At 38.6% G+C, this 12,624-nt stretch overlaps 1 protein-coding gene across 1 annotated transcript in view; it reads right to left on the bottom strand.

Moving 5' to 3' along the window:
- Nucleotides 1–12,624, bottom strand: part of PRKDC (protein kinase, DNA-activated, catalytic subunit) — an 85,654-nt gene that overhangs the window by 58,571 nt on the left and 14,459 nt on the right. The window contains exons 17-29 of the mRNA XM_081873594.1: nt 11,704–11,819; nt 11,258–11,417; nt 9,710–9,796; nt 9,397–9,516; nt 8,798–8,957; nt 8,204–8,310; nt 6,932–7,022; nt 4,453–4,616; nt 3,676–3,828; nt 1,617–1,724; nt 842–1,068; nt 516–610; nt 46–145 (exon numbers count right to left, since the gene is read on the bottom strand). Of these exons, the coding sequence (XP_081729720.1) occupies nt 46–145; nt 516–610; nt 842–1,068; nt 1,617–1,724; nt 3,676–3,828; nt 4,453–4,616; nt 6,932–7,022; nt 8,204–8,310; nt 8,798–8,957; nt 9,397–9,516; nt 9,710–9,796; nt 11,258–11,417; nt 11,704–11,819 (1,688 nt within the window). The remainder of the gene's footprint in view (nt 1–45; nt 146–515; nt 611–841; nt 1,069–1,616; nt 1,725–3,675; nt 3,829–4,452; nt 4,617–6,931; nt 7,023–8,203; nt 8,311–8,797; nt 8,958–9,396; nt 9,517–9,709; nt 9,797–11,257; nt 11,418–11,703; nt 11,820–12,624) is intronic.

Raw genomic sequence — 12,624 nt, 5'->3', positions numbered from 1 at the left:
TCTCACAACAAAAATGCCTCTCAGAACTCCAAAGAGATTACTAACCTAGGTATCCGCCGTTGATTTTCTTTGTTGAGGCTTGATGCTTTATGCTTAATTATACGCTTCAGGTGATCAACAGCATCACAACATTGTTGAGTTGTACCTGTTTTAATTTTTTTTGAAAATATGATATGGTAACTGGCCCAAAATAAAATTTCTAAAAGGCCCTATACACAATGCTAAAAATACACTTTACTTCACAAATTTACACTTTTTAAAAAGTGCATAATAATGAAAAAGTAAATTAACATAAAATGTGGAACATAAGAAGCATTTTAAAGGGATGTCATTTCAAATTTGCCCCTCCAAGTGTGTTTCTTTATTTTTATTACAAGGCAGACATTTTAGCAGTTTCCAAAACTTAAACATTTTAACTAAAAACTCCAAATATATAGGTCTGCATTTCTTCAAGATTTGAAGCACCAAGTATGAAGCCTATCAAACAAACTTTGAAACAAACTTTAAACATATACCTAAAGATTTCTCATCTCCATGTGTTAAGGCCAGACTTTCCAGGTACACAACCAATGCTTCAAAAACAAACTGGTCCACCAAAGCACTTTCTTCCCTATGAAACATGAAAAAAATTAGATAAGCAAATTAATATTTTCAGCATTAGACAAGAAAGCATCCTTTTCTGTTGCCAGAAATATCACACCATTTTTTAGCCAGAGTATAAAAATACTGTTTTGATCTCTGTGGAAGCTTTAGTAAACATTGCATTCTCTCTCCTCAAAGTATGGACATTCCCTCTATTATTTTCATGCAGCACAGCAAAAATACAAGCTCTGTTGCTTACCTAAATTCTCTGTAGATGTTGTTAAAAGCAAGAGAACTTCCCAACCGCTTGAAAGCATTGGGATGGAGAGCAAGACTGTATAGTCTCTTGAAGAGCGACTTGGTATTTACTGGACTTCTCTCCTGCTGCTGCGGCGTACTCTGCTTAATGGACCATTTCAAAAATTCTCGGACACACTGACCACAGAAGTCTCTCAGAGCACTGTCCACAGGGTCTACTATCCCTTCCTGAAACAGATAATGGGCTTGGTTCACCATAAAGGAATTCTGTGATAAGAGTTTATTTCCTCAACCCCTGTACTGCACACTTGATTGGATGAGTAATGAAGAATTAGTTGATAAGGAAAAAAGTACAGAGATTTCTCATACTTTTCATCCTAAATTTATACAGGAAAATATCTCAAGGTATACTTTGAGAGTGTCTTGTGGTTCTAATAATTGTCTAAGATTTCTTTCACATTCTGCTTGCAAACAGACTGAAAGCAGGTTTCTGGTTGGTTGTTTTAAAAGGATTAATTTGTGATTAGTGTAATACAGATGCTTTTTAAAAACAAAACTTAGCTGGAATCCTGCATGCTTCGAGACAGTAAAAAACAAATCAAAGAACAAGTTTGGGGTGATTGCCCACATCACTGAACTGAAAGTGAATCAATGGTATAAGCCAAGACAAATAAAATCTTCTCACCCAAAAAGCCCGAGAATTAGAGCATGAAGAGTTTATAAACATCTTTGACGAAAAGTATTGATTATTCATCTTGCATTTACTGATTACCTACCAAAATAGCTTCCAGTAATGCCACAGTATCTTGACTTTCAAACTTTTTGTTGTTTGTGAACCAGTGAATTAACTCCATAACCAGTGTCCCGTAGAGTTGTCTTGTAACCTAAAAGGGGGGGGGGACATTGTGTTTTATGTTTGACAGGTACACTGTAGATCAGAGGTTTTCAACCTTTATGAGTCCACAGCTCCCTTGACCAACTACATTCTTTCTGCGGCACCCCTGTGGGGCTCAGGAGCCCAGTTATGTCACCCCTTGCATGCAGAGCTGGCAGACTCTCACCCTTTTTCAAACACCCTCCCTTGTGGAGTGTTCCCTCAACCTCCTCTTCTTGGGAGTCCTTTGGGCAGCTGCTTCCATCCCTGGTCTTTGAGCGGCCCCCCACTGCCCTGCCCCAAAGATAGGTGCCTCCCAGAGGAACCATTAGCCTCTGGTGCCTGTAGCCAGGGCTGCCACAATAAACAGCTGTGCAAGCCTTTGGGAGGTAGAGACACAAGAGAGCATCAGAGGAGGGAGGGAAGGAAAGAGGGACAGAGGCCAGTGTTGCCTGTGGCACCCTTGACCATCATTCAAGGCACCCCAGGCTGCCACAGCACACTGGTTGAAAACCACTGCTATAGATGATTTCTCATCAACTAATTCCCAACACACCTTGGGGCTTTTCCCAGAAGTTCATGTTTAGTAACCTGAATAAAAGACTGAACAGTCTTGACATAACTGAAATGTTTTTTTAAAAAAAATAAAAAAATTCCTTCCAGTAGCACCTTAAAGACCAACTAAGTTAGTTCTAGGTATGAGCTTTCGTGTGCATGCACACTTCTTCAGATACACACGATTTTCGTGCATGCACACGAAAGCTCATACCTAGAACTAACTTAGTTGGTCTTTAAGGTGCTACTGGAAGGAATTTTTTTATTTTGTTTTGACTATGGCAGACCAACACGGCTACCTATCTGTAACTGAAATGTTTTTTGTTTTTGTATTTTTTTATCTAAAGCAATCCAGACAAACCATGAGCTATAGTCAAGGTGTTTGTGGTTTGGTTGGGGGAATCAAAAGCCCAGGTTCAGACACAATGTGTATGAACCCCAAACCCCAGTCCAGCTTCAGTAAGCATTACAAGCATTACAGTAGCAGGACCAGGGAGGAGTGAAGTGGCCACAATTTCTGCCACAAGGACCTGCAAGCTCATGCTTAGCTGTTCTTTGTCTTAAGTGTCACATGCAAACTGGACCTCTGTGTATTTCCATTATTGCAGTTTTGGATAAAAGTTTGTTGATATAAATCAGAACACAGCTTTTCCTTTTCAGTTTCATAAGTTTACAATTTGTATTCTACCACTACATAAAACTTCAAAAAATGCCTTTATGATAACTGTAGGAAAATGTGTTTCACTCCATAGGTAACTGGAGAAAAAAATATTTTGTGTCATTTTTAAACAAAATTGCAACTTCTTTTGGCCACAAGGCATCTTGAATTTCATGCAGAGTTGTGCGTGTTTTCATATGGTTCTTGATTCATCCTTCTATCTTAATAATTTCAAGGGACTGAGCTTTGTAAAGAAGCAAGCCAAAAAATAAAAGATATACTACAAAGAGTAGTGTACAGGGATTTCCTGAAGGCTATGAGGCCTTTGTGTGTTATACAGAACACCTGAGCATTTTGGTGTATGAGTGTTTTTGTGGAAACTCCTTTGAGATTAAACCATGTACTGCCTAGACTATTCAAAATATCTTTATTTTCAGAGCTGATTTCTCAGTCTCTTGTATCCTAGTATGACAATCTAACAATTACACCACACTGGATCTCTATTATGGCACACTGGCTCTATCTATACTGCGAGTATCCTCTAAATTTTAAATAAATTTTCCCCTTCTCTCCAGTTTCCATGGTTTACAAGATATAAAACACACAAAAAAACTGTTTTATGGGGGAGGTGGCTGAAAAATATACTGAAATCCAAAATAACCCCAACAGCTTCTACCAAGTATTTAAACAGAAATAAAGAGCTAACCATCTAAAATCGATTTCAAGCAACAAAAGTTCTTTAACTTGCCTGGTCCACATCACAGGCAAGTCGAAGCAATACAGGAAATGTATGTTTATACAGGTGAAACATTGGTGGAGAAGCCTGTTGTCCTTCGGGTATTTGAGCAGCTTTCCCCAGCATATACACAACTATGCTGTGTAAGAGCTCACAAGCTGCAACCTGGAAAAGGAGATCTAATCAGTCATCTCAGTTAAATACTTCCACAAAAAAATAAACACAGAACAAGGAGACTTCCAGGGAGAATTTCCAGGCCTTTGTTAAAAAGAAGCCAGTGGAATTTCCAGTCATGCCCCATTGCTTGGAAAATGTACTTTACTAATCCAAGATTGGGTTGGATTCTCAATTAAGCTGTAGTTATTAAAATTGATGGCTGATCAAAGACTCTGAGCTAACGCTAAACACTAAGAAGCTAAAACCCCTTTCTTATTTTAACAAGAGCTGTCTTACACTTTGCAGAAATTGATAACTCAAATATTATCTTTATTTGTTACATTTCTATCCCACCTTTCCTCCAATGCATATACTGTAATAAGAGAGAGAGAAATTAAGAATAGCAGGGTCATTATGTTATGCCAAGGTTTCACAAACTTGGGTCATCATCAGTTTTTGGACTACAATTCTCATCATCCCTGCTAGTTAGGGATGATGGGAGTTGTAGTCCAACAACAGCTGGAGACCAAAGTTTGGGAAACCCTGTATTATTGTATATTAAGCACAATTCAGCGTTTTCTCCATAGCTCATTAAAAACATCAGTTTGATAGCATAAGCAGCAATCCTAATACCTTTGTCTGCCTGTCACTAGCAGAAAGAGCCAATTCAGTGACACGGGGCAAGAATAAATCCAAGTAGATAACAGGCTTCATATCAGCAAATGGAACTGCAAAGCTCAGGCGTTTCTCTGTGTCCCAAGACACAAATTTCTTCATATTTTCCTCTGTAGAAGCAGCTAGTATATTTGGAAAAGAGCACCGAAAAAACTCAGTTGTGTTAAGCAGATAACAAGACATTTCAACCTAGGCTTAAAACAGTCAGTTTTTATCAGATGCTATTTGGAAGCAGAGCTGTATCCTAAATATTTCAATATCTATTTAAATTCCTGAATCATTCTTCAATAATAGCAAATGTTCTCTTTGCAGAATATATTAGGTACACATTTGCCATGTTGTTGACTGAATACTAGACATTCAATACTAGACATTTAATAAGGTTAAGGATGGTTTTCCAGTTCAACCAGAAGCAAAGGTTGTTTGGCTTTTTAAGATCACCTTAATAACATTTTTGAAATTGCTCTAAGTTGTTTATCCTAAAGCAATGACCATACTTCAGGTTGAAGGTTTGCAGGAAAATGCTGAAATACACTTCCAACCATTTTTATTTTGCAATCGTCATGTTAATTTAGTATGATCTTTGTTGCAAAAAACAAGTTTTAGACACATCTTGGTCATAGTACAAATTCTGGAAGAGGGAAAAAAGCAAAGAATTTGGACAAATTTCTGAGCAGAAATGTTGAGCTACATCAAATGAAAAACCGAAGACAATTAGAAGATTAAGTCTCAGGACCTAGGTCAGATTCAAGTGTCAAAGCAAAATGGCAAGTCCAACAGAATGCACAAACTACATGCTTAAGTAGTCCTGGCCAGTTTAGAAAATTTAGATTACTTCAAACTGTGCACAAGTATACTGAAAGTACTGCTTCTGAATGAATAAATAAGGTCATGCCTTAGCAGGCTCAAGTCCTAAGTTTGTTTACTTGGAAGTCCACTGAGAGAAGATTGCAGGATGTTTAGTAAAGCTACAAAAAAACCCTTTCAACCTGATACTAATCATGTTCATTCATAATTTCTGTCATTTCTACAAGGCTTATTTCCAAGTTAATATGTTTAACATTGCAGCCTCTGAGATTTTCTTGAGTAAAAAACCAGACAAGGCTAACCAGAGCCAATCACATTTAATTTGAACCAATTTAACAATCTTGAGGCTCGTGCAGACCCAATTCCAACCTCACATTTGGCATGCATTAATGGTTTTGAAAATTCTTCTATGGATGGACACACATGAAATCATTTCCAGGAACACATCATCCATGCATCTTGTCCAAAAACAGTCTTGTGAACTAATCCCATGAAGAATCCAGCATCTGCTCATGGGTTTATCTTTGACAAAAGGGCATGAGACAGCATTTACTAGCACACACTTTCATCAATGTAAGACCACGGGAATAATTTCCAAAGTCACCCTGTAGAATCTACAATGTAGATGCAAACAGAACTACCATCCAAAGCATGATGGTAGTCATGCAACATGTTTAGGATCTTTCCCACAATGAACACCAAGCTAGTCAAGCTGTGGTCCAACTACCAAGTGTACATGAGCCGAAAGATTCGCCATGTATCTATGTTTGAATTTTAAAAAACTCTAATCTGAGTTGTTCCTGAGTCACTTTGTAACCCTCCTCTCTGTAATTCAGGTTCTGAGCTGCTCTGTGCTCCCCATTCACTATAGTAAGAATGTAAAAACAGCTATTTCCCTTTTGGCCAAAGTGAATCAAATTTATAGGCAGAGGAGCCCCTCCAGAAAGGATCAAGTCTGCCAAATTGCAGACAAATGGGTTCAGGGTCTTTTTGTGGGGTACGTCAAGTGCATTGATTTCCTTCTTAATATACTGACAGAGAGGAGGGGGAAGCAGGGGGTCTGTCTCTTGCTCTGACTTATTTAAAAATAATGAAGAGGTAGCTGAGTGATGTGTACTCTTGCTTGTACATTTAAAACTTTGCAGCTTCCGATGGACCTCAAAGGCATCTAATATGTTTTATAAAGTGAAGCTGTCCATAACACTGCCTGTAGAATTCTGAAGAGCTGGGGGGTGGGGGGCTGTTCAATCAAAGCAACCTTTTTATTAAAGAAAAGAAAATTTTAAGCTGCTGCCCTTAAAAATTAAATAAAATAAACCTTTGAACAGACTCACTTCTTGGAAAGCCCATGGACCTGCACAGTACAGAAACAGAGCAACACAAAGCTTGGGGGTTGCGGCCCTGATCCAACCCAAGGAGGTTTATTGACATTCGATATGGACTCATAGGGAGGAAAGAATCACCTTGTTATTCAGTCCCTGGACAGAGCAGATGTGAACCTTTACTACCCACATTTTTCTTATGGGCACCCTGAAGCATAGAAGCCGACATGTCTCAAAAGCATACTTGCCTACCAGACAAATCAGAATGTCATTTGCTTTTAGCATTTCAAAACAGATTTAGCACTCACCAGTAACTAAATTCCGATTAATCTGTCCCCCCAGAAATCCAAGAAGGCGTACAACTCTAGCCCGTACTGCTTCCAATGAAAGATCCTCCTCCTAGATAAAATATGATTGCAAGAAGGAATACCTAAAAAGTTGTTTTTGCCTGAAGGCATTTTTTGTACATTTTTTAAAAAGAAAGAAAATAATTCAGAATTTGCATTTTAACCTGTATTTTAAATTGGTTTTTTTTTCCTATTAGGAAATTTTACTGGTGTTAGCTGCCCTGAGCCAGGCTCTGGCTGGAGAGGGCAGGGTATAAATAAAATTCATTATTATTATTAATTCTACAAGACTCCAATATTTCACAACAAAGCTGTCAAAAGAAAGAAAAGAAGAAGGAAAGAGATGCTGTTGTATGGTAGTTCTTGCTGTGAAAACTGAAATCTCCCTGAATTTTAATTCTTAGCAGTGTGGACTATCTATCTGTTCCTGAAAGAACACTGTAATCCTATGCACACTTACCCTGGAGTATGTTCCATTGAACTCGGTGGAACTTACTTCTGAGTAGACACACACAGAATTGCTTAGTAAGCACACTTTCCTTGAAGCCCAGACTCTCAAAATTAGCATCCAGTTTTCAAATTAATTTAACCAGTAAAGCACTGCTGAAATCAGTACAGCTCTAGAGAATACAATGCATTTATCTTCCAACCATTATTTATACCATAATATCAATTCATTTCTTCTTCGTTAACTGCTAGAATTTTCAGACTGCTGACTGTAAAATTGAAATTTCACTGAAAACTGGATTACACGGTTTGGATCTGGTAAATAGTTGCAGGACTAACCATAAAGTATTTTGGAAATCATACAGGTTAAAAATCTGTAAATCAAGGTGGACAGTTGAGCAGAGTTCTGCAGCAAGAACCTCTTTCAGTATCGAAAACAACAAATTGTGGACTTGCATGTTCCAAAGCTGATTACATAAAACATATGAAACTTTGTAACTGTGATTCAAATACTGTACTCTGCATTTACAAGCAATTATCAAATTGTGATTATCCGACTGTATAAACAAATTAAGTATAAATCAGCTATGTGTGTGTTTCTTTTATGTAACTGTGGATAAGTATATCCACTTGAGTATATATATGATACACACAAAAATATCTTTCTAATAAGACAATGCATAATTATATAGTGTATAAAAACATATATGTCTAAATAAGAAAAAGTATGCTTTGATCTTCCAATGGAAAATATAATTATTTTTAAGGGGTAGGTAGGAACTTTACCAATGCAAGACTCTTCGCTTTCTTCAGACGCTGGATGACTACTTTGTTCAATCCCTTCTGAACTGCCCGAGAAAGTTTCTTCACCTCCCAATTACTCTGAGATTCATCTAATTTTCAAAAAACAATATATTAATGCTCAGTTATTGTATTTATGAAAGTACAGTAAAACATTTCTGAAAACCAGAGAACCACTGCCTGGCAGAATAGGCAATATTTGACTAGAAGAAGGAACAGTCTGACCTGGTATAATGCAGCTTCCTAATGTATATTATTTGTTTTCTATTTATAACTTCAACTAAAATCTCTCAACTGCAAGGTGACAAAAGAGCAGTTTGTCCAGCTGTTGTTGGACTACAAATCCCATCATCCTTAGGTAGCAGGACCAGTGGTCAGCGATGATGGGAACTGTGGTCCAAAAACAGCTGGAGAGCCAAGTTTGGGAAACCCTGCACTACAGTATATAACAATGAATGATTTTTAAAAATCCCAAATTCAAACCACTCCACAATATAGTTAGTCCAATACTGGTATGTTTAACACCTTAACACCTTTAAAAAGTCTTACCATTTTCCTGTATTCATTTTTAGCATGTACCTGTCGATGTAGAAATTTTCAAATAGCCATCAAGGCAAGGCAAGATGTCCTTGTAGTAAGGCTGTATTATATATCTGGGAATATGGGCTGACCAATCTTCTAGGGCATCCAGTGCTGCATCAGCCATTGGGGTATAGCTAAGGCCCTGTTTAAAAGCATTCTGCACAGACAGCATAAAGAAAACAGATATTTAGAGCTCCAAATATATCCCTTTTACAATATATTTGAGTCTTTGGATGTAAGTATCCTATTGCCCAATATTACAAAATGCATACAAAGTTATAATTTTAGTACACTTACTCCTAGAATAAGATACAGGTTAAGTATGGTGGTCAGCACAGACAAATAAAACTATGAACAGCACACATGGTTGCCATACAAATCTGACATTCAAACTTTGGGTTTCCCCACTAATTCACCAATGAATGGTGAAAATGCAGATGTTAAAGGCTATAATTCGATACACACTTACCTCTCATTTAGTTCAGTGGGACTGACGTCTGAGTAAACATACATAGGATCATGCTGCAAATTCCACCAAAACAAGGATATATGCAAGGGGGAAATGACTTTATTGCTTATTCACCATACTGACCCACCTGCATAGCAGGAATGTATGCTTTAATATCCAGCATGATGATGTCATGCGGCAAGGAAAGCACAAAAATAAGACAGGATGCCAATAGTTCATCTTTGTACTGCTTCATTTTTGCTGTTACCTAAATTGAGAAAAATGGAATAATGTTAAGAACTACCTGACGTTCAAATCATCTTGACAAATGTCTTATGTTGGACAAGCAAGTAAAGTACACCAATCTTTGGAAATGAACTGATTTAAATACAAATTTACTTATTACACATAACTCAAAAGACTCAACACATATTTCAAAGAAATATCACGGAGAACGTCACCTCTTTTCCAAATTTTGCAAATAAAGCAAAGCAGGAACTCTTCTCCGGATCTTCATGACATTTCTTTTCACTCTTTGGACCGACACCCTGAGAAACAAAAGAATATGCAGAATTGTACAAATTGGGTCAGTCTTCTCTTAGTGTTCCATTAAAAAAAAAAGAACCAATTGAATAATGTCATATAACTGAGGGAATCCGTGCACCCACCAATGTATGCAGGATTAATAGATTATGTCCTTTACATGGGGCTGGTTTTGAAGACTATATGGGAACTGCAACTGGTTCAGAACACAGCAGACAGCGCTAGCAGTAAAGGATGTATCCTGCCAGAGTTAAGTTGTTTCTGGGCAAAATTTCAAGTGCTGCTGTTCACTTATAAAGTCCTGTGTTCCTGACACAGTCAAGACAGATTAGAGATTCTGCTGGTTTACCACCGATCTCACTGCCCAGATGTTCTCAGATGCAGTGTTGAGGACTCCCAGACTTCTGGGGAACTTCAACATCCATGCCTAAACGACTGGCTCTGGGGTGGCTCAGGACTTCATGGCTGCCAAGACAACTGTAGGGATGGCCCAACATGCCATTGGCCCAACACATGTAACAGGCCGCATTCTGGACCTTGCTTTCTCAACTGGGCAGGAAAAGGGTGATCTGAAAGTGGGGGATATTGACATCAGCCCCTTGTCATGGACAGATCACTTCCTGTTGAGATTTAGGCTTTCAGCACCTTTCCCCTTCTGCAGAGGCAGGGACTTATTGAGATGGTCGACCCTTGAAGGCTAATGGATCCAATGGGTTTCCAGAAGGCTCTGTGCTTTTTTTCTGGCTGATATGACTGGTGTTCCTGTCGAAACCCTGGAATGTGTGCAGGTGGTCCAATAAATAACTTGGGCTCAATCTGTTTAGGGCTTTAAAAGGTCAAAACCAGCAGTTTAATTTGGCCCAGGAATGCAGAGATAACCAGCTCAGTTGATATAATAAAGAGGTGTTACAGATGCTGTCTGCCTTGCCCCCAGTATGACTCTAGCAGCCATGTTCTGGAGCCTCTGAAGTTTCTGAACAGCCCCAAATAGGGCACACTACAGTAGTACAGTCCAGTCATACCCAGAGCATAAACCACTGTGGTAAGGTTAGTCCCTTTCCAATAGGCGTGCAGTAGGCATACCCACTAACGCTGGCAAAAAGCACTCCTGGTTACTGATGCCACCTGGGCTTACCCAATCAGCATCAAATCCAGGAGCACTCCTAAACTGTATACTTGTTTTTTCAGGCAGAGTGCCACCCTATTCAACCCAAGCCAAAAACCACCTTTCACAGCTGAAGGATCTCCCTAAACACACCACCCCTCCATGTTGCATTTTTGCCCATTTCTATCCCAGAACTACTGCCAGGTGCAAAAATACAAAAAAATTATTAACTATTAAAATGAAAAACACACACAACACAATTATATCAAGCACATACGCAACGCAAGTACAGAGCAGCATAACATTAACTTTATCTTGAACAAATAACAGGTAATTACCCTCCTTACAAGAGTTATCTCACCTGAAAGTATTTTGTTTTTTTAGCAATTTTCATGGCAATAGACAGCATTTTGTAAAATCCACTAATAAAGGGTAACCGCGTTGACTGTATAATTAGCTCATAAGCAAATGAGTAAACCCAAGGCACAAAATACTCAACGTGCTTCTCTGGGAGGATGTCTCTGCAGAGATAAAGAGAACAGCAAGCAATGAATTGAAGTCATCCCCCTTCCCCCCCCCATAAAGCTACAGGCCCAGGGTGCCCTGTTCTAAGCAGGAGATCACTATGTCTATTCCACCCATTCATAAACACTGCCAGCAAACAATGAATAGGCCATGCCCCTTCCAGACAGGAGTCTGGCTGTCCACTGGCCCCAGCATAATATAAACTGCACCAGCACAATGTAACTGAATTGTATGTCTCACATGTGTTCTGCATTTCCTTGAAATACACACAACAGAACATACCTGCAAAACTCCACTAGGTTAATGAAGGCTGTAAAGTCTTTAGGCTTGTTTGGCTGAAGGTTTGCAGCTGGATCGGAAGTAGGAATGGTGAGATCAACATCAGCTACACTTCCATCCTGAGAAAAGAAAATCAGAAGTATGCACAGTTTTTGAATGGCAAGCAGCTTTTTCTTCCACAGCATGAAGAGCACTTACAGAGCACCTGCTTGCCATCTGTGGCATAATTTGAACCACATGAAAGGTTTTTTATTTTCAACACCCAGTCTTTGCAACCAGGTTAGGCTGGATAGCGTTTGCATGTATCTCTCCTACTTGTCTCTATTTTTCTTTAATTTAACATATATACAATCTCTTCGATGAAGGCATGTTGGACAAAAATGAATTATTCTACAATTAATTAAAATCCTGTAGAAAAGCAGTGCTGCAAAAAGTATCCTATTTGTTGAATTTTATTGCTACTTATGGTATTTTAATCTAGCGGGAATTTTGTGGATGTTTATTTTAAATACGATGGGTTCTTTAAAGGAAGTATCAGTTCATTTTTAGTACTCCCTTAAATATAATGGGCCAAATTCACCTAACAAGACCCATCCACACTAGATCTGTATAAGGACTTCCCCTTACACAATGCAACTTCCCCGCTTCACATATCCTCTCAGTAACTGGGTCTGGGAAGATTGGGAGAACTCCTGGAACAATGTGGGAGGGGGGGAGGGGGGATAATTCTGCCTGGCAAGCTGAAATACATTTGTAGATGGGACAGCTAGACATTGAATTCCATGCACTATAACATTCTCACAAACGCCTTCGGGAAAGGAGAAATAAAAATTGAAATATCTGCTATTCATGGCAATTTGTACTTTTACAAATTATATCTGCTTATGTCTCCACTCCCATAAAGTAACTCAATTCAGCATCTGA

This window comes from Podarcis erhardii (assembly GCF_964252035.2).
Source record: "Podarcis erhardii genome assembly, chromosome: 8".
NCBI lineage: Eukaryota > Metazoa > Chordata > Lepidosauria > Squamata > Lacertidae > Podarcis > Podarcis erhardii.
This window is presented reverse-complemented; position numbering and strand designations above follow the sequence as displayed.